This window comes from Mobula hypostoma, chromosome 1, assembly GCF_963921235.1.
Source record: "Mobula hypostoma chromosome 1, sMobHyp1.1, whole genome shotgun sequence".
Classification (NCBI taxonomy): Eukaryota; Metazoa; Chordata; class Chondrichthyes; order Myliobatiformes; family Myliobatidae; genus Mobula; species Mobula hypostoma.
In genome coordinates this window covers 74,047,272-74,075,204 of record NC_086097.1, presented here as the reverse complement: position 1 = coordinate 74,075,204, position 27,933 = coordinate 74,047,272, and the positions used below count along the sequence as shown (strand labels likewise).

The 27,933-nt window shown below is 39.6% G+C and overlaps 1 protein-coding gene across 4 annotated transcripts in view; it reads left to right on the top strand.

Annotated features, from left to right (window-relative positions):
• dph6 (diphthamine biosynthesis 6) overlaps positions 1–27,933 on the top strand; it is a 300,181-nt gene that overhangs the window by 98,769 nt on the left and 173,479 nt on the right. For all 4 annotated transcript variants that reach the window (XR_010018318.1, XM_063050727.1, XM_063050738.1 and 1 more), the window contains exon 6: positions 25,549–25,610. Coding sequence is in view for 3 of the 4 variants with exons in the window: in XM_063050727.1 (XP_062906797.1) it covers positions 25,549–25,610 (62 nt within the window). In the remaining variant the exon portion in view is untranslated. The remainder of the gene's footprint in view (positions 1–25,548; positions 25,611–27,933) is intronic.

Genomic DNA, 27,933 nt, shown 5'->3' with positions numbered 1-27,933 from the left:
TGGAAAAAGCCTATCCACGTCAACTCTATTTATCCCCCTCATAATTTTAAATACCTCTATCAAGTCCCCCCTCAACCTTCTACGCTCCAAAGAATAAAGACCTAACTTGTTCAACCTTTCTCTGTAACTTAGGTGCTGAAACTCAGGTAACGTACTAGTAAATCTTCTCTGTACGCTCTCTATTTTGTTGACATCTTTCCTATAATTCAGTGACCAGAACTGTATACAATACTCCAAATTTGGCCTCACCAATGCCTTGTATATTTTTAACATTACATCCCAACTCCTATACTCAATGCTCTGATTTATAAAGGCCAGCATACGAAAAGCTTTTTTCACCACCCTATCCACATGAGATTCCACCTTAAAGGAACTATGCACCATTATTCCTAGATCCCTCTGTTCTTCTGATTCTTCAATACCCTACCATTTACCATGTATGTCCTATTTTGATAAGTCCTACCAAAATGTAGCACCTCACACTTATCAGCATTAAACTCCATCTGCCATCTTTCAGCCCACTCTTCCAACTGGCTCAAATCTCTCTGCAAGCTTTGAAAAATTTACACCTGAACTGGAGGGGTACTAACATTGTTGCAGGAAAGTTTGCAAGTGCTGCTTGGGAGGGTTTAAACTAAATTTGCAGGGGGCAGGGATCCAGAATGTGAGAGAGGATAGCGAGATGAAGTATAAAGGACAGGTGAGGACTACACGGTTTCGGAATATTAAGTGTGAAGTAGAGAAAGGTGAGGCGGAACAAGTGATAAGGAGGATACATCTGCAGAGGGATGGTCTGACGGAGCATGGAGTTAAATGTGCAGAAAGAGTAAGTAAATTTAAGAAGGACAACAAAATTCAAGGGGTGTATAGCCCGGTGAGAGTTTGGGGAGCTGTGTTATGCACAATAGGCAGTGATTTAAAAGAGAGAGGAGAAATGGGTTAAAAATTCTATATCTGAATGCACGAAGTGTCAGAAATAAGGCGGATGAGCTTGAAGCTCAGGTGCGAATGGGTAACTATGATGTTGTTGGGATAACGGAGTCATGGCTGCAGGGGGATCAGACCTGGGCATTGAATGTACAAGGGTATACGTGCTATCGAAGGGTCAGAAAGGTGGGCAGAGGGGGTGGGGTGGTCCTGTTGGTGAGGAATGAGATTCAGTCCCTTGCAAGGGGGGACATAGAATCAGGAGAAGTAGAGTCAGTGTGGATAGAACTGAGGAACAGTAAGGGCAAAAAGACCCTAATAGGTGTTATCTACAGGCCCCCAAACAGTAGCATGGATATTGGGTGCAAGTTGAATAGGGAGTTAACAATGGCATGTGGCAAAGGAAATGTCGCAGTAGTTATGGGGGATTTCAACATGCAGGTGAACTGGGAAAATCAGGTTGGTACTGGACCCCAGGATAGGGAGTTTGTAGAGTGCCTACGGGATGCATTTTTGGAGCAGCTTGTATGAGAGCCGACCAGGGATAAGGCTATTCTGGATTTAGTGTTGTGCAATGAACAGGATTTGATAAGTGATCTTGAAATAAAGGAGCCATTAGGAGGTAGTGACCATAATATGATAAGTTTTTATCTGCAAGTTGAGAGGGATAAGGGCAGATCAGAAGTGTCAGTATTGCAGTTAAACAAAGGAGAGTATGGAACCATGAGGGAGGAGCTGGCCAAAGTTGACTGGTCGGATATTCTAGCAGAAAAGACAGTGGAACAGCAATGGCAGGTATTCTTGGGAATAATGCACAAGGTGCAAAATCAGTTCATCCCCCGGAGAAGGAAGGATTCAAAGGGGGGAAAGTGGCCACAGTGGTTGACAAAGGAAGTCAGAGATAGCATAGCATTAAAAAAGAAGTATAACAGAGCTAAGGTGCGTGGGAAGACGGATGATTAGGAAATTTTTAAGGAGCAACAGAACTTAACTAAAAAGGCAATACAGGGAGAAAAAATGAGTTATGAACGCAAGCTAGCTAGAAGTATAAAGGAGGATAGCAAAAGTTTTTTTAGGTATGTGAAGAGAAGGAAGATAGTTAAGAACAATGTTGGGCCCTTGAAGAATGAATTGGGAGAAATTGTTATGGGAAACAGAGAAATGGCAGACGAATTTAATAAGTACTTTGGATCTGTCTTCACTAGGGAAGACACAAGCAATCTCCCAGATGTATGGATGAGCCAAAGACATAGGGTAACAGAGGAACTGAAACAGATTGACATTAGGAAGGAAACGGTGATGAGTAGACTGATGGGACTGAAGGCTAACAAATCCCCAGGTGCAGATGGTCTGCATCCTAGGGTACTAAAGGAGGTGGCTCTGGAAACTGCGGATGCATTGGTGATCATTTTCCAATGTTCCTTAGATTCAGGATCAGTTCCTGAGGATTGACGAATGGCTAATGTTATCCCACTTTTTAAGAAAGGAGGGAGGGAGAAAACAGAACTATCGCCCTGTTAGCCTAACATCAGTAGTGGAGAAGACGCTAGAGTCCATTATTAAAGATGAAATAGCGGCATATCTTGATAGCAGTGATAGGATTGGGCCGAGCCAGCATGGATTTACCAAGGGCAAATCATGCTTGACTAATCTACTGGAGTTTTTCGAGGATGTAACCAGGAAGATAGACGTGGGAGATCCAATGGATGTGGTGTACCTTGACTTTCAGAAGGCATTTGATAAGGTACCACATAGGAGATTGGTGGTAAAATCAGAGCTCATGGCATTGCGGGGAGGATGTTGAATGGATAGAAAACTGGTTGGCAGCTAGAAAGCAAAGGGTAGCAGTGAATGGGTGTTTCTCAGAATGGCAGGTCGTGACTAGTGGGGTGCCACAGGGCTCGGTATTGGGACCACAGCTGTTTACGAGTTACGTCAATGATTTAGAGGAAGGCATTGTGAATAACATCAGCAAGTTTGCTGATGATACTAAGCTGGGTGGCAGTGTGACGTGATGAGGATGTTAAGAGAATTCAAGGTGACTTGGATAGGCTGGGTGAGTGGGCAGAAACTTGGCAGATGGCGTTTAATGTGAATAAGTGTGAGGTTATTCACTTTGGGAGCAAGAACAGGAAGGCAGGTTATTATCTGAACCGTGTGGAGTTAGGTAAGGGAGAAATACAAAGAGATCTAGGAGTGCTTATTCATCAGTCTCTGAAGGTGAATGAGCAAGTGCAGCAGGCAGTGAAGAAGGCTAATGGAATGTTGGCCTTTATTACAAAGGGAATTGAGTACAAGAGCAAGGAAATCCTTTTGCATTTGTACAGGGCCCTGGTGAGACCACACCTGGAGTATTGTGTGCGGTTTTTGTCTCCAGGGTTAAGAAAGGACATCCTGGCTGTGGAGGAGGTGCAGCGTAGGTTCACTAGGTTAATTCCTGGGATGTCCGGACTGTCTTACGCAGAGTGGTTAGAGAGGCTGGGCTTGTACACGCTGGAATTAAGGAGATTGAGGGGGGATCTGATTGAGACATATAAAATTATTAAGGGATTGGACAAGATAGAGACAGGAAATATGTTCCAGATGCTGGGAGAGTCCAGTACCAGAGGGCATGGTTTAAGAATAAGGGGTAGGTCATTTAGGACAGAGTTGAGGAGGAACTTCTTCTCCCAGAGTGTTGTGGAGGTGTGGAACGTGCTGCCTCAGAAGGCAGTGGAAGCCAATTCTCTGGATGCTTTCAAAAAGGAGCTAGATAGGTATCTTATGGATAGGGGGATCCATAAGTTATGGGGACAAGGCAGGAACCGGGTATTGATAGTAGATGATCAGCCATGATCTCAGAATGGCGGTGCAGGCTTGAAGGACCGAATGGTCTACTTCTGCACCTATTGTCTATTGTCTATAAAACCTACTTCAATATCCACAACGCCACCTATCTTAGTATCATCTGCATACTTACCAGTCCAATTTACCACCCCATCATCCAGATCATTAATGTTTATGACAAACAACATCGGACCCAGTACAGATCCCTGAGGTACACCACTAGTCACCGGCCTCCAACCTGACAAACAGTTATCCACCACTACTCTTTGGCATCTCCCATACAGCTACTATTGAATCCATTTTACTACTTCAATATTAATACCTAACGATTGAACCTTCCTAAGTAACCTTCCGCGTGGAACCTTGTCAAACGCCTTACTGAAGTCCATATAGACAACATTCACAGCTTTACTCTCATCAATTTTCCTAGTAACCTCTTCAAAAAATTCAATAAGATTTGTCAAACATGACCTTCCACGTACAAATCAATGTTGACTGTTCCTAATCAGACCCTGTCTATCCAGATAATTATATATACCATCTCTAAGCATACTTTCCATTAATTTACCCACCACTGACGTCAAACTTACAGGCCGATGATTGCTAGGTTTACTCTTAGAACCCCTTTTTAAGCAATGGAACCACATAAGCAATACGCCAATCCTCCAGCACCATCCCCATTTCCAATGACATTTGAAATATTTCTGTCAGATCCCCTGCTATTTCTACACTAACTTCCCTCAAGGTCCTAGGGAATATCCTGTCAGGACCCGGAGACTTATCCACTTTTATATTCCTTAAAAGCGCCAGTACTTCCTCTTCTTTAATTGTCATAGTTTCCATAACTACCCTACTTGTTTCCCTTACCTTACACAATTCAATATCCTTCTCTTGCAGGACAAGATATCAAGCTGAAGACATCTGATTTACATATTTTGGCCTTTAGCTCTCTTATAGCTAGGAGGGCGCTTTTGTTTAAATGGAAAAATGTTTTTCCTCCTGCTCATACTCAATGGTTATGCGACGTTATGACATGCTTAGATTTAGAGAAGACTCGTTGTTCAATTTCTGAATCTCGTCAAGACTTTCAAACATTGTGGGGACCTTTTCTGAATTATTTTCAAAACTTTCAAAACCTTCAATTCGTTGTTTAAATTCAGATGTTGGCTATTATTAATTATTATTACATGAGAAGGTATTTTACCTTTTTTTCTCCTTAATAAACAGCTTCGGTCTTGGTAGGGGTTAGATTCTTTTTTTGTAATCTGTCTGTCTAGGTACCATATCCAATGCAGACTTTGGTGACCATGGTTTTCCATATAGACCTATCCTTTGGTTTTTGGATGACTTCCATTTCTTCGATGTGTAGCCACCTAGCTATGCTTTTGATGTACATAAACCAAGGTCTTCCCCTAGGTTTACTCCCCTCAATCTTTCCAGAGAGTATGAGTTTTTCTAGTTCATCTTTCCGCATGATGTGTCCTAGGAATCTGAGTTGTCTTTCTCTTATTGTTGATTTGAGTGATCGAACTGCTTGGGCTCTTCTGAGAACTTCTTCATTTGATGTGTGTGTGGTCCATGATATTTTTAACATTCTCCCGTAGAACCATAATTCAGCTGCTTCTAATCTCTTTCCCATTGCTGGAGAAATGATCCAACATTCACTTCCAATAGTCAGGATAGAATAAATTTAGTACGCAGTATTCCGTTTTTAGTGTACGTGCTCATCTTTCTGTCTGTTAATATGGTCTTCATTTTCTGGAAAGCTTCTTTCGCCATTGCTATTCTGTATTTGATATCTGTGTCACACCTGCCATTACTTGTTATTAGGTTGCCAAGATATTTGAATTTGTTGACTTGTTTGATGTTTGTATTTCCGATCTTGGTCACATATTGTGGGATGTTTGTCTTTCTGGAGATGACCATGCTTTCTGTCTTCTTGGTGTTGATTGAGAGGCCTCTGCGATTACTTTCTGCTGCCACTATAGTGAGTAGTTCTTGAAGTGTTGTTTCTGAGTCAGCTATTGGTACGATGTCATCAGCATATCTGATGTTATTTATATTATGGCCTCCAGTTGTGAATCCTTTGATGTCTTTGATACTTCTCAAGATATTTTCACTATACAGGTTGAATAAGTCTGGCGAAAAGACACAACCTTGCCTGACTCCTCTCATGATATTCACATACTCACTCACTTCTCCTTCTATTCTGGTGGATGCTGTCTGGTCCCAGTATAAGTTTCTGAAGAAACGTATATAAATTAGTATATTTCAATATAGCTATTGATTAACTTACATGAATACAGGGTAATGAAATTGTTATTATGAATAAATATAATATAATTGGTAGTTTTAAAAAATCTTTTTTGACCTTTTATATATACTTCCTTGTACTCTGTATTCTTCTATGTAGAAACTAATAAAAATATTGGAAAGAAATAGTTAAAAAGATATAAAAAAGACAAACTGAGTAACAAATTATGTATTTAAATGAAATGTAGAACAAATTAGAACACTACTAATACTACCACAGCACTATAAAACTGTGTATTAGTTCTTTGTACTTATCAACGGAGGAATTTATCCATGTCGCGTTCTTTAACTGTAAATTTTCAAAATTAGCATGACACCTAGTATCTGGATTACCTTCATACAATGCTGTCAGCATTTGCATCCAAGAAATCTTAATTTCAATTGTAACCTTCAAGATGATTGTTTATACCTTCAAATTCTTTGTAGTTCCCAACTTGTTGAAGTTGTGAAATTGTTTCATTTTCAATCCCGGAGATGTTTCTGGGATCAGCAGACCTGAATGCTTGAAACCGCAGTGAGCAAAACAGCTTTAAATTGTCTGAGTGCTTATTTCTTGTCAACTATCAGAGACAGAAATCACTGCATTTTGAAGACAAACACACACAACTGATGCTATTTAAAACTGTTTGTTCAAAGCACGGTGTAATGTCACGTAAATACAAGTGACTAATACTAGTTAGAAACTGTTTGACAATAGTTTCCTGCCCTATTAAGCAGTATAGTATCCCAATAAACAAAGTAAGTCCCTCTTTCCAGTCCTGAATAAGAATCTTAGTCTGCAATGTCAACTGTACTCATTTTCATCGATGCTGCCTGACCTGCTGAGTTCCTCCAGCATTTTGTGTGTGTTTCAAAGGGAATCCTGATTATTTTCATGATTAGTTTTTGTTCTTTTAAGAGTTGTCCAAAATAAGCAGCTGCCTCGATTAACCAGTGGCTCAGTTAACTGGGAATCACTGTATATTTATATAGTTTGCATTGTAAACTCTCTGACATGATGACATTAACACTGAACAGCTTTTGCAGTTATCTTAGTGCAAAATTTCATTCTGAAGTCACAGTTTTTAAATCAAAAATGTTACTAATAAAGAGAGCTGGCAGAAATAACATTGGTCATGACCTGACTCATTGCTTCAGTTAGACAAACCTGTTGTTTGTGACTAGCTCATATTGTAAAATACCAGACTGAATTGGTGACAAAGGCTGCTTTGTTGAATAGTCACAGTGACCCCAAATAGTTCTGGATTGTAATTAAATAGAAAATTACTACTTTTTTTGGCTTAAGGCAAAGAGTTAGATATTACCTGATTTTGTTTCTCACCTGTCTGGATTTCCAGTAATTAAGCAAAAGACAACCGAACCATGTTCTGCAATCATTACACAATACCAAAAGAGGTTCAGGATATGAAGATTTTTGTTTTGTACATCAGCTTAAATAGGCTATAAACCATTGTGTTAGGGCAGGATACTAAGCACATCAATGCTGAATTATTGTGAAAATATATTAGAATAGAAATTGAAAATTTTAAGTGCCATTTTCAGCATATTATTAAAATTTTTAGTATATCTTTACTAGTTAAAATGTTAGCAGATTAATTCATAGAAGTAATTTGAAAATAATATTTTGCTGATTGCTCTGGTGAATCATCACCAAACCATCTGTCAACAAGAGTTCCCTAAGTAAGAGCTCTGAGTTTAAGGGATTAAGTTAAGGGGATACTCGGGCTGAAAGCCAGTTTAGTCCCTGAGTCATCCTCATACTCATTAACAAACCTTCAGAACTGAAGTTGTTCATGTTAACTGCTGTTTGGACTATAACTGCTCTATTTGTAATGAACTTTTGATTTGAGTGGATGTAGAAATGGGTGCTAGGTGAACATTGCAGCTGGGCACCAGTGAAAGTGTTTTGTTTGGCATGCATAAAATGGCAATTTCCTCCAGCATTTTGTGTCTGTTTCAGATTTCCAGCATTTGCAAAATTTCCTGTGAATAGGTTTTGTTCCTTGACCATTAACCAGCTCTTTGCCAGCAACTTTAGCTGCTCATATTTGGAACTTGTGCTTTGAGTCAGGGATAATTTGGGTTGGGGGAGGAGGTGTTGATGAATTAGAAGTTGGGGGAGGAGGTGTTGATGAATAAGAAGAATAAATCTGTGGAGATGTATTGAGAGAAATGAAGGAGTGATGGAAATCAAGGTCATTTTTGTACTCTCAGAAGATCTTGGAAATGTAATACTGGGTCTGGAATCATGGAGTTTCTGAAGTGGCACTGCAGAAAGAAGTAGTGAAAACGGATCCAATGCAGCATTGTGCACTGTGAACAGTTTAAGGTAAGGGCTTGACAAATAGGGGATACAGTGTAGCATAACGATCAAGGGCACTGGTGGTTCCAAGCCAGGCTGTGATGCAGTCAATCAATATACTCTCCACCACACATCAAAAGAGATTTGTCAAAGTTTTAGATCAGTGGTCCCCAACCACCGGGCTGCGGACCGGTACCGGGCCGCAAAACATGTGCTACCAGGCCACAAGGAAACGATATGAGTCAACTGCATCTTTCCTCATTCCCTGTCACGCCCACTGTTGAACTTAAACGCACGCGAGGTCATCAGTCGGTCATTAACCTACAACTGCTCGATGGGTGAAAAACAAACGCCGCTTGAGAGTTTCTTTGGAAGAGATAGTAGAGGACATAAAAGGCCTAATGATGATGATAACACAGAGACAGCTGAGGCCGAGACTGCAAAAAAAAAGAAAGCTTCCTTCAACAGAAAATACGACGAGTTGTACATAAAATATGGCTTTATTGTGACAGGTGACTCACACGCTCCAAGCCCCCCATATGTGATATGTGGAGACAAGCTGTCTAATGAGGCAGTGAAGCCCTCAAAACTGCTTCGGAACCTTGAGTCCAATCACCCTGCACTTAAAGACAAACCCGTTGGGTTTTTTGAGCGGGAAAAAAACGTGAGCAAGCGGGACAGAAGCAGGTGTTGAGAGCCACCACCTCCACAAATGCTGCTGCTCTGAGAGCGTCGTACTTAGTGGCTAGCTGTATTGCTAAGGTTATGAAGCCTTTCACTGTTGGTGAAGAATTGATTCTGCCTCCTGCCAAGGACATGTGCCGTGAGCTGTTGGGAGAAGCTGCAGCTAACAAGGTGGCACAGGTTTCTCTTTCAGCTACCACAGTTTCAAGGAGAATCGATGACATAACGGAGGGTATTGAAGCACAGCTGTTGGAACAGCTAAACGAGTCTGGTTTCACTACCCGAGTCAAAGAGGTTGCTCCTGAATGCCAGTCTACACACTGTGTCACACACAGGGAAATGCTGGCTAGCTGAAAAATGTCACCTGATCTTAACAGCGTATTGAGTGACATTGTTGAAGTTATCATCACATCAAAGCAAAAGTCCTTAACTCACGTCTGTTTGAGCATCTTTGCGAGGAAATGGATGCAGACCACAAATGCCTTCTGTTACACACTGAAGTCAGGTGGCTATCAAGGGGGAGAGACCTGGCCAGGATTTTTGAGTTAAGAGAACAGCTGCACAGATTCCTTTCAAGAAAAAAGTCACCACTGGCAACACACTTCAGTGACGAGGAGTGGATAGCAAAACTCGCTTATCTATGTGACATCTTCAACCTGCTCAATGAACTCAATTTGTCACTTCAGGGGAGAATAACAACTGTCTTCAACTTGGCAGATAAAGTGTCTGCTTTCACAGCCAAACTGGAACTGTGGGGACGGCGAGTGGACAGCGGCATATTCGACATGTTCCCAATATTAGCTGGGAATTTGGGAGAGACTGAGGCTCACAGCTGGTGCGCGATCACCTATCTTCACTGTTGACAGAATTCGAGCGTTACTTCCCAATCGCAAATGACCCAAGACATGCAAAGGAATGGGTCGGTGGCCCATTTGTTATTGTCCCCGGTGAATCATCCATATCAGCGCGGGAAGAAGATCAACTCCTCACGCTTGCAAATGATGGTGGGCTGAAAAGTATGTTTGACATAACACCTCTGCCAGCATTCTGGATCAAAATCAAGGCTGAATATCCTGAGATAGCCACGAAAGCACTGAAAACCTTGCTTCCATTTCCAACATCATATCTCTGAGAAGCGGGGTTTTCTGCAATGAATGCAACGAAAACTAAATTGTGGAATAGACTGGACATAAGGAACCCCCTTATGACTTACAATTGATTTATTAGATTAGATTAGATTAGATTATGAGGGCACTCATTCCTTGTTTATTGTCATTTAGAAATGCATGCATTAAAAAATGATACAATGTTCCTCCGGTATGATATCACAGAAACACAATACAGACCAAGACTAAAACTGACAAAAACCACATAATTTTAACATAGTTACAACAGTGCAAAGCAATACCATAATTTGATAAGAGCAGACCATGGGCACGGTAAAAAAAAAGTCTCAAAGTCCGATAGCCCCAACATCTCACGCAGACGGTAGAAGGGAGAAACTCTCCCTGCCATGAGCTTCCAGCGCTGCAAACTTGCCGATGCAGCATCCTGGAAGCACCTGACCACAGTCCGACTCTGAGTGCATCCGAAAACTTCAAGCCTCCGACCAGCCCTCTGACACCGAGCACCAAGCACCATCTCTGCTGAGCACTTTGACCCTGGCCCCGGCCACCAAGCAACAGGCAAAGCCGAGGATTCGGGGCCTTCCCCTCCAGAGATTTTGGATCACACAGTTGCAGCGGCATCGAAGCAGGCATTTCAGAAGTTTCACCAGATGTTCCTCTGTGCTCTCATGTCTGCCTCCATCAAATCAGAATTGTGCACGGCCTCCTACTTGACAGATTACAGATAGTCATCACCGGAGAGGCTGCGCGTGCTGCGTCGCGCCACCATCTTCTCCTCCTCCACTTATCACTATATTTATACGAGGAAAATATGCGCTGTGTGTTTAATATTAACTTCATTAGATAAATCCTTTCAGAAATGAAATTGAGTGTATTAGCCACTGATAAGTGACTTATAGTTGACTTATCACATATATTCTGGTCATGATTAACACTCCCCACACCCACCCCGTCGGCCAGTCCGCAAGAATATTGTCAATATTAAACCGGTCCGCGGTGCAAAAAAGGTTGGGGACCCCTGTTTTAGATGACATGTCAAATCTTTGCAAACTTCTAAGAAAGTAGAGGCACTGCTGTGCTTTCTTAGTAACTTATGTGCTGGACCCAACATGCTCGACCACTGTTGTACCAACTGGAATAACTGACAGGGCTTGAATGCTGTCACCTTCTATGAAATGATACCAGGCAACATAGGTGACAACAAAGTTTAACATCCAGATGAGCTCAATGCCTTTTATACTTGTTTTGACTGTCAAAATGTGGAGACACCTTCACGAACTCCCACAGTCACCTACGAACCTGCAATTTCAGTCTCTGAGACTGACTTGAGAGCATCCTTCAGGAGGGTGAACCCACAGAAACATCCAGCCCAGACGGGGTATCTGGCAATGTACTAAAGACCTTTGCTGACCAACTGGCTGGAGTGTTCATTGATATTTTTAACCTCTCACTTCAGCAGTCTGAGGCACCCACCTGCTTCAAGCAGGCTTTAATTTTACCAGTGGCTAAGAAGAACATGGTAACCTGCCTCAATGATTATTGTCCAGTTGCACTTGCAATCTCTGTAATGAAGTGCTTCAAGAGGTTGGTGTTGAAGCATCATCTCCCTGAGGAGCGACTTGGGTCTGCTCCAGTTTGGCTACTGTCATACACACAGTCAACAGTAGATGCCATTTCATTGGCTCTTCATTCAATTGTGGAACATCTGGACTGTAAAGATACATTCATCTGGATGGTCTTCATTAACTATGGATCAGCATTCAAAACTATGTTGGAGTGATGGATCAGACTCGATGGCCCGAATGCCTATTTCTGCTCCAATGTCTTCTGGTCTTATGGAGGTTCCGCATTGGAAATGTTGCTCCTCTTCAAAGCGACTCTCACGTCCTTTAATATTTTCATTGCTTGGTAATTTATTCCTATAGCAAAGCTTGGAATAGATTATCCATCTCATGATCCATCCTCATATAGGGCGTTACAATGATATAGCCATATGTCATAGATGACTGAGCGTAACTTGAACCTTAATACTCGGGATGTTGGCCTGCGTAAGGGATGTGATATTGGTTCATTTTTCTCCTAGTGAAGTTAGAGGATTTTGTAAAGATAAGGTTTGCGATATTTATGCACTACCTCAAGTCGCTTGCTGTGAATAATCTGCATCAGAAGGATGGGTTTAATAATTTGGTTAGAGCTTCTGGAATAATGGTTAAAATTTCAGATTTCAAAATAACACCTAGCATGCTATATCCACCATTACATAATTGAACAAGTTGCAAAATTTAGAGGATCTAATGACAAGTGCCGTGGTAATTCTGTTCACAGTCATTTAATTTTCTTTAACACTGGAGCAAAAAAAATAACTTGCAGAGCTGAAGTAATGATTCAAAAAAAAAGAAATAGAGCTGTGCTTTGTTTGGTGGACAAATCTGGCAAGAAATCCATTTCTAAAATATCCTTTGCAATCATTGTAAAGTTAAATATTGGCAGCTACATATTTCATTCAGGAAACTAGAAATATTTGACCTTGAAATGGCTCCACTATATTTGAATGATGGTAGTCTGTAAGCAGAGAAGAGCACCAAAAGATGGTGTATCAGGAGTATCCCTCTTGTTTGTAATCTCCACTGAAGCTAATAAAATTAAATTGAAATTGTGCTATAGGTGTTATCTAAATTGGATGCACTGTTGAGGAAGAGCAAATAGTGTTGCTGCAGAAATGAATAACTATCCTTGAGATGTTTCTAATTTGCCAAATAGGTAGGCTGTTCTACTGATCTCTGTTTCGTAATCTTTGTCTTGAATACCCAGAAATTGAATTGAAGCAAAATAAAGGTCATTGCTTTCCAACTGTCTGGGATGCAGTTACCATTTTGTCATTCTGGAAATTAAGTATTCTAGGAACAGCCTTCACAAGTCAATTAGCTATCAATTTGGATTGCATCTTTAACAAAACTAGATATTTTTACTCAATACATTCAGTGCCTTTTGCTAGCATCTCTGTGGAGATCTAGACCATAAGACAGTTAGGAGCATTATGAGGCTGTTTGGCCAATCTTGTCTGCTCTGCCATTCTGTCATGGCTGATTTATTATCCCCCTCAAACTCATTCTCCTGCCTTCTGCCTGTAACCTTTGACACCTTTAATGTCAATAACCTATCCTCAGCCTTAAATATACCTAAAGACCAAAAAACAAATAATCCAAGCAACATACACAAAATGCTAGAGGAACTTAGCAGGCCAGACAGTCCTGATGAAGGGTCTCAGCCTGAAACGTTGACTGTTTGCTCTTTTCCATAGATGCTGCCTGGCTCGCTGAGTTCCTTCAGCATTTTGTGTTGTTGTTTAAATATACCCAATGACTTGACCTCCATATTGCAATGAATTCCACAGATTCACCACCCTCTGACAAAAGAAATTCCATCTTTGTCCTAAAGGAATATCCTCTTCTGAGGATGTGCCCTATGGTCCTAGACTCATCCACTATAGAAAACATCCTCTCCATGCTCACTCTATCTAGATCTTTTCACATTCAATAGGTTCAGTGAGAATCCCCCCCACCCCCATGTATTCCAGCGAGTACAAGCCAGAGCCATCAAGCACTCCTCATACATTAAAGCTTTCATTCCCGGGATCGCTCTTGTGAACCTCCTCTGAACTCCTTCCAATGCCAGCACATCCTTTCTTAGATAAGGAGCCCAAAACTGCTCAAAATACTCCTGTGTGGTGCGACCAACAGCTTATAAAGCTACATCTAATGGGAAGCCCTCCTCTGGATCAACCTGTTTCTGATATCTGTGTCTCTAAATCTGACTTTCCACTTTGCCACTGAGCTCATCAATGAGCTGAGAGGAAAATGCACACTGCTCGAGTGCCCGGTAGATGTAGTCTTTTATTTACTCTATTATGGTTGTTGAGTATTGTGGTTATTGATATTTATTGAGTAGTTCCACAAAAAATTAATCTCAGGTTTGTATATGGTGATATATATATACTTTGATAATACATTTACATTGAACTGTAAATTTTGATTGTGTTTGCAACACAGTCCCGTTAATCTGAATGTGGTCACCAACCTTGATTGAAAAGAGTGAGTTGCAAATATGTGATCAGATTTTTAAAGTTTTTATCTTTATGTTTATTAATGTAATGAATTTCCAGACCTGTAAGATTATTTAAGTTGATATAATTTTAGGTAAATTGTTTAAATCTATTTTAATATTCTTTCAGTTTCTCTTTATCGGAGACATTTAGAAACAGTTCAAAGGCCATCCGGGAAGACAGTGCCTCCGGATCCAGTGTCTATTGATAAAATGTTACTTGACTACTTGTTCTACCTGCAAGGTTAGCTGTACTGTCCTGACTTCCAGTTTGGCCCTGTGAGGCAGATGCAGGAGAAGAGAGTATGAGCACAAGCAGTGGACTGCATCAAAATTGACTGAGCTCATTATTTTGCACGTAACAGCTTCATTCCATGTTAGCTGCTATTCCTTTGCAGCCACAGACAATTTTGCTTCTCCGTTGTTTTTTGCAGTTCATTCCAGTCTAACTTGTTTTAACTTGTCCTATCTGTGTAGGTTTCAGAATTTCCCCTCATCACTCATTCATCCATCTCATTCTGTCCCCTCTCTTCTGTTTCTCCCTTTATATGTACAGGAAGAATGGGGAAAGAAAAGCAAAGCTAAAGCAGAGGTGCAAAGGCATTTGGGAAAAAATAACAATAAAGATATTTTATTCTGTAATGGTGTTACTGCAATCTTGCCCTGATATTAGTATTAGGAATGACTTTGCAGCATAAAGAACTGAATGGCCTACTGATTCTATTTCTGTATTCCTATGTGTCAATGAACAAAAATATAATGGATCTCACAAATTAACAAATATATTTATTTTTATTTTTCTCCTTTCACTGTTTTCTTCATTAAATCATTCCTAATCATCTCTCATTGATCACTCATTTGTAAAGCTCGTAAAGAGAGCCATTACTTACTTTTTAACAAATAATGTGGCAAATGTATTTAAAACCAAAGATTGTTGAACATTTAAATGTTAATCTAACACTTAATTGAACAAAATATCAAAATGCTAATTGAAATGCTGAAAGACTACTGCACTGTTTTCTTTCATAAATTCATTTTGATTTACAATAGATTCTGTCTAAGAAAGCAAATTTTAAAGTCATTGATAAATGGTAAAAATGTATAGATGTTAATGTCAAGGTCAGTCATTTAATTATCTTAGAGTTCCTTAATTAATTTTAAGTGCTTAATTTTACTATATTTAGTCATGTCGCCATCCAGTTCCAAAACTCCAATTATATTGAGAATGATTTTTGCATATCATTACGCAAACATTTCAAGGTTGGCAGCTACTCTTAAATTACTTGGCAGGAAGTTGGGCTTTTCGGAGGACAGTTGATGGAGGTGGGAGAGGAAGTTTAAGTTAATGTAATAATATTTCTTTCTCACAAATGCTGAACTTTACCTTTTCACAGGCAAGGTTAATTGTGAAGGCACTAAATAACAGTTGAATAAAGAGTTTTAAGCTACTTTACACCCCCCCCCCCCACACCACCCACCCACCTTTGGGTGATTTTTGTTAATTGGCTCCAGGATTAAGTTCTTTAAATAACTGCGTTGATAGAGCATTGACAGAGCATTGTCAGATAAAATTTAAGTTCAATTTCATGTTTATTTTCATGGGCGTTAATCCCGACAAGTGCAAGATGACCCATTTTGAGCAGTCAGATAGGGGTAAGACAGAAACAGTAAATGATACAGTGCTGAGGAATGTTGTCAAACAGAAGGATGTTGGAGTTCAAGTCCACGGTTCCTGAAAGTTGTAGCATAGGTAGATAAGTTTGTGACAAAAGCATAGGGAATGCTTGCCTTCATAGTTTGGGGCACGGAATATAACAGTTAGGACATTCTATCTCAGCTTTACAAGACATTGGTTAAACTACATTTGGTGTATTCTGTGCAGTTTTGGTTTCCACGCTATTGGAAGGATGTAGTCCTGCTGGAGAAAGAGCAAATGAAGTTCACCAGGATGTTGCCTGCTTTGGTGGACTTTAATTATAGTGAAAGATCAGATAGGCCGAGTGTGTTTTTCTTGAAGCAAACAAGGCCGATGGGATGACCTACTAGAGGTACATAAAGTTATAAGAGGCAAAGCAAGGGTAAATAGAATCCTTTTCTTAAGACAGCAGTAACAGAAACAAGTGCAAGTAGTTTAAGGGTGAGAGGAAGGAGTTTTAAAGAGGATTTGATGGAATTTTTCTTTTACACAGAATTTGCCAGCAATTTGCTGCCACAAGAGATGGTGGAATTAGATACAATTGCTGTTTAAGAGACACTTAGACAGGTACTATAAAAGGCAGTGCATGGAAGGATAGGGATCTTATGCAGGTAAACTGGATTAATATAAATGGTGGGTCAGGGTCCATTTCTGTACTGTTTTACTCAATGACAGCCAGTATTGTACACTATCAGTAAACCTGTGGGATCAGGTTGTGTAAGGTTTTATTTATGCCATAGTAGAAATATAGATGGCTCAGTTGCTGGAACATATGCAAAGATATTTCCAATTATGCATGAATATTACAAATGATCATGTATGCGTAGAATTTATTTTTTGAATTGTTGGCTAAGTGCACTGGGATAATTTTCCTCTCCATTTAAGGACATCATGCAGTAAATCAATCCAAGGTTAACTTTACCTTTACACTTGAATGTAAGAACTTCCTGGGAATGACAAGGAGTTAGCAAATTCATATTGTCTCGCCGATCACCTGCTAGCTTGTACTCCTTCCATTCCCCCTACCTTCTTATTTTAGTTTCTGGCACCTTCCTTTCCAGTCCTGATGGAAGAGTTTCTGCCTGAACCATCAACTATTTATTCTCCTCCATAGATGCTGCCTGACTTCTTGAGTTCTTTCAGCATTTTAAGTGTGGTGTTCAAGATTTCCAGCATCTACAAAATCTCTTCTGTTTATCATATTTTATGCACATTTGCTTACATATTCCAGTCGTGTAGTAAATCTGAGCACTGGCTCATTATGACATACATGTTTGTTAAAGTCACAATTTAAAATGGGCTACAGAGTGTGATTCTTAGGGTTCTCACACCAGATTCCCATCACTTGCCCAGCTATTTGTTCTTCTGGTATACAGTTTCACTCACAGTGTTCTGGTGTGAATAGTAATACTGAACTTTTAACTGTTTTCCCATCTTGCATATTTCACATTCTTCCATCTCTGATCTTTCTTTCATACTTAATACTTTCATCATAGAATGATGAAGCATGGAAAATAGACCCAACTGGTCCACGCTGACCAGATATCTATCCAAGCTAGTTCCATTTGCCAATGTTTGGCCCATAACCTCCAAAACGTCTCCTATCCATGTGCCTGGCCAACTGTATTTTAAAAGTTTTTATTGTCCACTTCCTCTGGCAGCTCATTCCACGTGGATATCACCCTTGGTATACAAAAATGTTGCCCTTCAAGTTCTTATTTACCATTTTGTTTTTGATTCCACAACCTTGGGAAAAAGACTGAGTGCATTCACCCTAGCTGTGCCCCGATAATGTTATATACCTCTATAACATCACCTCTCAATCTCCCAAGGAATGAAGTCCCAGTCTGTCCAAACTCTCCCTTTGACTCAGTTCCTCATGTTCTGACAACGCCTTGTAAATCACACTTTCCAATGCAAATAATATCTTTCCAATAATAGGATGACCAAAACTGAACCAAATCTGATCTTCAGTATGGCCTCATCAACATATTGTACAACTGCTCTATGACATCCCAGATTCTTGTACTCAATGTCCTGACTGATGAAGGCTAGTGTACCAAAAGCACTTTCATCACCCTGTCTGTCTGTAACTCTACTTTCAGGGAACTATGCACTTGAACTCCAAGGTAGTTCTGTTCTACTCTCCAGGATCTGCTGTTCAGTGTTTTAGTCCCACCTTGACTTGACTTTCCGTAATGCAACGTTTTGCATATATCTGAATTAAACACGATTTGCCATGCCTTGGACCACTTATTCAGGTGATCAAGATCCCCCTGAAATTTTTGATTGTCTTCACTGTCCACTATTCCGCCTATTTTAGTGTCATCTGCAATTTTATTAACTGTGCCTTGACATTGTTATCCAAATTATTGATGAAGTTGACAGCCAGCAGTGGGCCCGACACTGACCACTGAGGCACACCTTTAGTCACAGGCCTCCAGTCTGAAAAACAACCATCCACTTCTCTACAAGTTCCTTCCATATTTAAAAAGATAACCTAGATCAGATTTCAAACAGTCTCAATATGGTATCTGCATGCCTTGTGCACTGAGTAATGTCTGCACCTTAGATTAAAAAGGTTCTTGCACAAATAACACTGATTTTAGACTTTCTGTAAAAACACTTCTGACATAAAATTTTATGCTATTTGTGTTGGAGCTCTATAGCTTATGCAATATAAGCATTAGTTTCACTGACAGAACTGCTAAATGTACTCAATAGAGCCTGTGATTTTTAAGGCCTAAAGCCTTCACAGGGTTAACTTCTGTAAACCAAGTACCTTCTGCAATGGCATGTTGTATCATAACAATTGAAATATTTTAACTTCAGTTCAATTTTATAAATGTATATGTTTCTATTTTTGCACTTTCTTCAACAATTATATCAATTAAATTTTGTAGTTCTTCATCCATACTTGCAATTAGCACAGTGTTATCTGCATATCTGAAATTATTGATGAAGATGACAACCAGCAATGGGCCCGACATCAATTGCAAAAAGACAGAATGTATGGTGATATCCAAAAAGAAGGAGAATCCTATCTGCAGGCGGAGACTAAATGGGGAAGTCATAAAACAATACAGAACTTTTGCTACTTAGGAAGGTGGGTGACATCAGATGGCAGGTGAGACTTGGACATCAAAAGAAGAATAGAGATGGCAAAAGACACCTTTACGAGAATGAAGAGTATACTGACCAATACTAAAGTAGGCACGACAACCTGCCTCATAGTACTGAAGTGTTACGTTTATCCAGTTATGTTATATGGCTCAGAATCTTGGACAATAACTAGTAACATGAAGAAATGAATTGAAGCAGCAGAGATGTGGTTTTTGAGGAGGATGCAAAGAATATCATGGACGAAATGAATATCTAACGAGGATGTCATGAACAGAGCAAACACAAAAAGAGAAATAATGTATGAGATCATGAAAAGGCAATGTAACTTCATTGGACATGTGATTAGGAAAGCGGAGTTAGAATGTACAGTAATTATGGAAAAGATTGTAAGGGAAGAAAGCAAGAGGAAGACAAAGACAAATGATGATGGAGACAGCAGCCATAGAACTGGAAATGAATACCAATGAATTAATCCACTTGACCCAAAACAGGAGTGTGTGGGCCATGGCAGTCAAAGCTCAAACTGGGCATGGCACCTGATGATGATGATGATGATGATATGTTTCCAGTTTTTGTTGAATGGAAATAACACTTCGAGCATACACCTGTATTATAGATATTTCAAGCATCAATTATAAGTACATTCAGTTATAATAATCTCACAAACTATATTGGTTACTTCAGTGGTTGGTAAGTTAGAAACATAGAAAACCTACAGCACAATACAGGCCCTTCAGCACAATGCTGTGCCGAACATGTCCTTACCTTAGAAATTACCTACGGTTACTCATAGCCCTCTATTTTTCTAAGCGCCATGTACCTATCCAGGAGTCTCTTAAAAGACCCTGTCGTTTCCGTCTCCACCACTGTCACTGGCAGCCCATTCCACGCATCCACCACTCTCTGTGTAAAAAAAAACTTACCCTGACATCCCCGCATTACTTACTTCCAGGCATCTTAAAGCTGTGCCCGCTTGTGTTAGCCATTTCAACCCTGGGAAAAAGCCTCTGACTATCCATATGATCAATGCCTCTCATCATCTTATATACTTTTATCAGGTCACCACTCATCCTCCGTCGCTCCAAGGAAAAAAGGCCGAGTTCACTTGACCTATTCTCATAAGGCATGCTCCCCAATCCAGGCAATATCCTTGTAAATCTCCTCTGCATCCTTTCTATAGTTTCCACATCGTTCCTGTAGTGAGGCGACCAGAACTGAGTACAGTACTCCAAGTGGGGTCTGACCAGGGTCCTACATAGTTGCAACATTACCTCTTGGCTCTTAAACTCAATCCCACGATTGATGAAGGCCAATGCGCCATATGCTTTCTTAACCACAGAGTCAACTTGCACAGCAGCTTTGAGTGTCCTATGGACTTGGACTCCAAGATCCCTCTGATCCTCCACACTGCCAAGAGTCTTACCATTAATACTATATTCTTGACCTACCAAAATGAACCACCTCACACTTAACAGGGTTGAACTCTATCTGCCACTTCTCAGCCTGGTTTTGCATCCTAGCAATGTACTGCTGTAACCTCTGACAATCCTCCACACTATCCACAACACCCCCAACCTTTGTGTCATCAGCAAATTTACTAACCCATCCCTCCACTTCTTCATCCAGGTCATTTATAAAAATCACGAAAAATAGGGGTCCCAGAACAGATACCTGGGGCACACCACTGGTTACTGACCTCCATGCAGAATATTGGATTAGATTCAGCTTTATTGTCATTGTGCCGAGTACAGATACAAAGCCAATGAAATGCAATTAGCATCTGACCAGAAGTACAAAAGAATAGTATTATTTACAAAATAACTGCGAATAAAAAGTAAGTGTTACAACATACAAATATAAAAGTACTGAGACAGTCCAATATGGGTGCAATACTGCTTAGTGCTGTAATGTGAGGTTCAGCAGGGTTGCAGCATCAGGGAAGAAGCTCTTCCTGAGACTGCTAGTGTGGGACCTGTCTGCAACCACTCTTTGCCTTCTGTGGGAAAGCCAGTTCTGGATCCACAAAGCAATGTCCCCTTGGATCCCATGCCTCCTTACTTTCTCAATAAGCCTTGCATGGGGTACCTTATCAAATGCGTTGCTGAAATCCATATACACTATGTCTACTGCTCTACCTTCATCAATGTGTTTAGTCACATCCTCAAAAAATTCAATCAGGCTCGAAAGGCACGACCTGCCTTTGACAAAGCCATGCTGACTATTCCTAATCATATTATGCCTCTCCAAATGTTCATAAATCCTGCCTCTCAGGATCTTCTCGATCAACTGCATAAAGTGGAAACAATTTTCTCAGGGAAACATACGGAAGAAATGTGGTAAATGTTCAGGGGATATTTGCATGGAGTTCTGCATAGGTACGTTCCAATGATTAACTTAGCAGCAGCAGTTCAATACAATACAAAATCCAGCAGAGAGAAAAAAAGTAATAATAATAAATAAAATTTTTTTAAAAATTATAGTAAATAAACAAGTAAATCAATTGCATATATTGAATAGATTTTTAGAAAACGTGCGAAAACAGAAAGACTGTATATTTTTTAAAAAAGTGAGGTAGTGTCCAAAGATTCAATGTCGGTTTAGGAATCAGATGGTAAAGGAGAAGAAGCTGTTCCTGAATCACTGAGTCTGTGCTTTCAGACTTCTGTACCTCCTACCTGATGGTTACAGTGAGAAAAAGGCATGCCCTGGGTGCTGGAGGTCCTTAATAATGGACACTGCCTTTCTGAGACACTGCTCCCTGAAGATGTCCTGGTTACTTTGTAGGCTAGTACCCAAGATGGACTAGATTTACAACCTTGTGCAGCTTCTTTCAGTCCTGTGCAGTAGCCCCTCCATACCAGACAGCGATGCAGCCTATCAGAATGCTCTCCATGGTACAACTATAGAAGTTTTTGAGTGTATAAAGTATAGCCGCTGTCTTGCCTTCTTTATAACTACATCAATATGTTGGGACCAGGTTAGATTCTCAGAGATCTTAACACCCAGGAACTTGAAGCTGCTCACTCTCTCCACCTCTGATCCCTCTATGAGGATTAGTGTGTGTTCCATTTTCGAGTTTTCTGGAGACTAAGTTGGCATAATATTTTCTGTATGACATAGGTTAAAGTTTTGCCAAACTACAAGAATGAAATCAGTTCTTCTTTTGTGACTATTAAGCAATGAGTTCCCTATTGTGACGAAGTTCCTAATAACTTGGTTGTAAAATCCAGCTCCCAGTAGACATGTTTATGACCTTCATTGGTGTTCAACAATATTTTTCCAAAACTTTACCTAAAATGATGTATCTTGTACCTGAATGGCACTGCTTACATTTCCTTGGTTCTCCTCAAGTAAACTGCACAAGTACTGATCCTAATACTTGATATGATTAGATAATCATATCTGTTTGAATGATTCTGAATAAGTTTTAAAAGAGCATAATTGGAATAAAAACTACTAGAAACATTCAACATGTTAGGCAGCATCTGCAAAAATTGAAACAGAATTAACATCCTAGGTCAGAGATCCTTCATTGGATCTGAGATCACAAGGCAATAAAAGATTATTTTAAGATTTAGAGCAGATGGTGAGAAGAATAGATAGGATAAAGGTTGAGCCTAATTCAAAAGGGTTTATGGGGATACTAAAAGATTATTGTGTATTATTAACTGCAGAGCTGTAGTGACATAGCCAGAAGGCCCGATTGTACTAATGGAACGAGAAAAACAAGCCAATATTATAAATGGGTATTTCCGCCAATTCCTGTGTATATTTTTGATTAGCAACGTCTGCGGTCTTTTTGATACCCATTTAGTTAATTGAGATATGTGCAATATTTATTCCATGCCTTCCATGATGTATTGCTAAGAAGGTAATAGTAAGGTTAGATAATAGGCAGTGATTTAAATGCTAGTGCCATCTTCCACCAGAATTAGAATCGGGTTTATTATCACCGGCATGTGTCGTGAAATTTGTTAACTTAGCAGCAGCAAAGGAACAATGCAATGAAGCATTCACTGAAAGTTGCTTTCTGTTAATTTTACCTTTTAATATGTAGTTTACAGTTGTCATTATGTCACCAGAATGCAGTCCTGTCCAACTTAAAGAATAGCACATAAGACATTGTATGGCTACTGTAGATGGTTTGCAGGTAAGTTCCAAATCACAGGTGCTGCTGTTTCTAATCAAAGGATAAATTAGTGAGCCTGTCATAAGTATATATACTTTCCCAGAAGCTACTGGATAATGACCAGCAATAAGAAACCTGACTTTTTACTCATACTATTTAGCCTAGAGTTCTGAGAAAAACTGCAGTGCACTAATTGCTGCCCTTGTTCATGCTTTGTTGCTGAGCACAGAGAGTGAATTGTGCTAATGGTCCTTTTTTTTTATAAAGCTAAGTAAGATAGAGTTTGGTGCCTTTTACAGACCAGAGCTTTAAGGAAGCAGGTCTTTTCTGTTCACAGTGGTAACAGGTTAGACTTTGTTTTTTTTCCATGATAAATTCCTGATTTCTCAACAGAAGCATGATTGAAATTGCAGAGGTACAGTATTTTTTTAAGTGGCTTAAAATACATCTTCAAGTTTCTTCATCAAAGCACAGCTGAGATTTTCCCATTATCTTGTGAAAGGCAGACCCTTGGGTTCACTCTGGTTCTAAGATGGCAGATGAGGCCTTTGTGGGAATTGCAGAATCTTCCACGGATGGGACTTTTGATGGTGGATGGTGTGAAGGGAATGGGTTATTTGTTAGGTGGTCTTCTTCAGAAGGGCATTTGTGCACTCTCAACAGATGTCTTTAAGTTTCTCAATGTCAACCTGTATGCGGCTCCTTCATTTTGCGCAGTTGTGTACATGCAGTTTGCAGAAGCTAGTGAGAAATGGGCAATCCTTTGCAGCCTTTGAGCACAGACTTGAATCTTCACATTGCAATCTCTTCCTGTGACAGAGCTTGGATTAGAGTATCTTTTTGGAAGTCTCCTGTTGGGGCATGTGAACAGCTTGACCTGCAGAGTGTGTTGCTGGTGCTTCTACCAAGGATGTTGTGCAAAGAGAGCACAGTGAAGGTGGTTCACTTATCATTGCAGTGGATTTGGAGAATTTTTCAGAGACAGAATTACTGATATTTTTTTCAGTGCCTTGGGATGCTTGCTGTAGGTTGTTCGGGTGTCAAGAATATTGGAAGCAGGGATTACTACCGTTGGTAGACTACACTTGATAAAAGAAAACTCCTTATATTCTAACAGTGTATTAGTGTCTATATGGCTTACCTTTTTGTATACTCATTCAATAAAAAGATTTAAAAAGAAAGAAAGAAAACTCTTCTCCAATTGATTAACAGCTCTGTTAGTAGATTTGAAAGAGGCCAATTTCTTCATCCATGTCTGCCTTTGCTGAGAGGTTGCTCTTGGTGTATGAATTCACTTGGCCAGTGAGACGGGGGCTTGAAATTTTTCAGCTGTGAAACGAATTGCCAACAATTTAACCTGATGATTGCAAAAAATAAGATGTTTTTGGGAGGGTAGTGAAATCTATTTCTTGCTAGAGAACCAAAATTGGTAGAGAACAGAATCAGTTACCTCCACTAAATTTTAATACATTATGTGTGAAGGTTTATATCACTTGCTAATACATGTAATAGCCATGGTTCCTTTACAAGATGTAAAAAAAACTGTTTGTCTATATATTAACATAAAAGTAAATGATATTCCTCTAAATATAAGAGTTCTCTTATAATTTTTGTGAATCATAAAAATAGTAGCAGATTCGACTAATTAAGCACTGTATGTGAGAGTGCATGTTAGTGCTCTTTCTTTGTCAGGATGCCCTTGAAAAGTTAAGGTTTCCTGGAAATCCATCAAAAGACTGCCACAATCTTGAGAACCCTATCAGAATTGATATCTGCATGGTGCTTTCAATCCAAAATTCTAACAAGCTAAATGGGTTTCTTTGCATTCCGTTGTTCAATACCAAAGAACCAGCATCCCAAAATTTAAACTAGCTGCACTACGTCTATGAGGCCATGATCCTCACAGTTTCTTTGGATGGTGGCTCACTGACATTTCACTTGTTTTTATGTTAAGTCCTTTTCTTTAAGATTGGGCAGGGGTTTTCATCACTTGTAAGCAAGTGATTTTTTTTGTTCACTCTTGTCAAGTGACTATCTTAAATTTTTCTTGTGCTTTTACCATTACTGAATATATCTCATTGCTTGTTTTAGCATTGTTTATGTGGATTAGAGTTATTTACTGATTAAGGCTGATGGTGGTCATTAATGATCAGGGTAGTGATTATTTTGTTTCACTGTATCAGTTCTTAATTTCATCCTGCTGTTATCCTTTGTTAATAGTTGAATTTGTTTTAGGGGGTTCGGGGATGGGTGATGATTCTGAAATGTGTTTAAAATGGCTTTCAAAAATTGTCTCATTAAAACACACTTTAATTAACAGGTCTTGATCCAGAGAAACATCTTGGGAAAACTTTGGATCAGATGGAACCATATCTCAATCAGGTAAACTGATTTTCAAACATTCAGAAAAAATGGAGATGGTAAATAGAAACCTATTCTCCAGTTCATACAACTGAACTGTTTTGAACTGTGAAATCTTAAGTTCGTAAATGGTTTGAATGAAATAAAAATTCTGTGCAAATCTCTTGCAGTTAAGTTATATTGTCTGAGTTCATCTGAAAGTTAAGTATAACTCTGTATGCAGACAAGCTGGTGGCAGCTGACTACCATGACTTACAATCTTGAGGCATTTTGCCAAATGCTAACTTTTTGTCTTAAATGTTCTGCCTTATTCAGACCTTTGGAAAACTGGAATAAAAGCCAATGTCTAAGAAATGTTTTAAACTAAAATCTGACTTTTCAGATGAATCTCCGAGATTTCACTTTGGCTTCTAAAGAATACTTGCTTTTTATTAACTCTTAAGATCAAATTTTTAAAACCGCTTTTTCTGACATTTTGAAGTAAAGTGGCTGTGAATAAAGAAACAGCCTGATGACTTTTGGTACAGTGTCCTTAGTTCTTGAAAATGTTTTATCTTTCTCATTTATTAATCCATAATTTACTACATTCACTCCCTGACGTGAACTGATGGAGATTATCAAGTTGTGCGAGAAAGGTTTTCAAGTTTTTTTTTGTGTATCAGAAAAACCTGCATGGCAGTCTGTCTCTATCATAAAGTACTGGAGGTCTGGCATGTAGCCAGAGCTCTAGAATTACTTGAAATAAGGTGGCTTATAGCAGATTACAGCAATGAGATCTCTTAAAAGGGATTGCTCCCTCTGTTTCTCCTGCATTGTTCATTGAGTCTACTCAGGTGTGTTTATAAAATTATAAGGAGTAAGAAAGTGTGACCTGTGAAGTTTGGAACTTAACTTATCCTAGTCATGGAAAATCCAAAACTTCTGCAACTGTTAGTAAAGTTAAACCAACCAGTTTTAGTTGTACATGCATTTGTTTCAAACTTGTTTGCTGGCAATAAAAAATTCCAGGATCAGTAACCCCTGTGGCTTAAACCTTGGCAAGGAACTTCAGGATTAATATTTTAAGTATCAACTGAAAATCAAAGCCCAAGACATTGTGGGAAAATGATTGTGTTTGCAGAGATTACTGGCCTTCCAGATGGCACGGAGCTGCCAGATTCCCCGTTTGAATATGAATCTGGACTACGTTCTTTGGTTTAGTGATGCCACCATCTTTTTAATAGGAAAAGTGAATATTACCATAAAAAGTCTTTGTGCCACACTGTACTTTAAATTTGTACAGAGGAAGAGGACAAGTTTATCCAGAGGATTCCATTCTTAGCTCTTTTTATCTTCATCTGTAAACTACTTCGTGGCAGTGATGCAATCTTCTGCCATCTCCGGTGTTCCAGCACAGCTTTCTTCCACTTGAGAGACTAGTGCTTGAAGACTGAGACCTTAGGTCCAGCGCAAAGTATGTGGGCTACCAGGCACTGCCCCTCAATGCATGAGAAACACAGATAACTTGTAGCAGCATCTCAAAGCATTGGAGAAGTACACCTTCAGTAAATCTTCTAAGTCATTGGCACAATATATGGATTAACTTGATATCTGAACAGACATCAAAATCCTCATCCTTTTCTATAATTCTTTCTTTGTTAAACCTCAATTTCCTCATTTTACCTTTTCCTGTACATTCTATTTATGTTTGTGTTTCCTGCTCCCTCTGCCCTAATAACATTGACACCATTTTCAGTCTGATGCAGTAAATGTTTAAAATGCTGTTCTGCAGGAGTGGTTCTAAAATTTGACTTTTTTTTTAGCACTGAAGACAAATAACTGAAGGTAGAACTGGAAATTGAACTCTTAGGTCCATTGAGTGGATAGTCAGCACCTTTTTCCCATGACAGCAATGAGAGAGCATAATGTTAAAGTGATTGAAGGGAAGTATAGGTGGGATGTCAGAAGTAGTTTTTAACAGAGTAGTAGGTATTTGGAACACAGTGCTAGGGGTGGTTTTAGAGGAAGATACATTAGGGACATTTAACAGACACTTGGATAGGCACTTGGATGAAAGGAAAATGGAGGCCTGTGTGGGAGGGAAGGGTTAGATTGATCTTGGAGTAGGTTACACGGTTGGCATTACATCGTGAGCTGAAGGGCTATACTGTACTGTTCTATGTTCTGTTGGTTCAGAGAAATGTACAGACAAACTGAGAACAAAAGATATTCAAATTCTTATTGGAATTTCAAATGAATGATGTACGAAGAAAGGGAACCAGCAATCTACACCATTTGCACGTAGCTTCTGAACTTGCTTCAGTATAAAATACTTAATTCTGCTTATGCAAACAACAGGGATTGT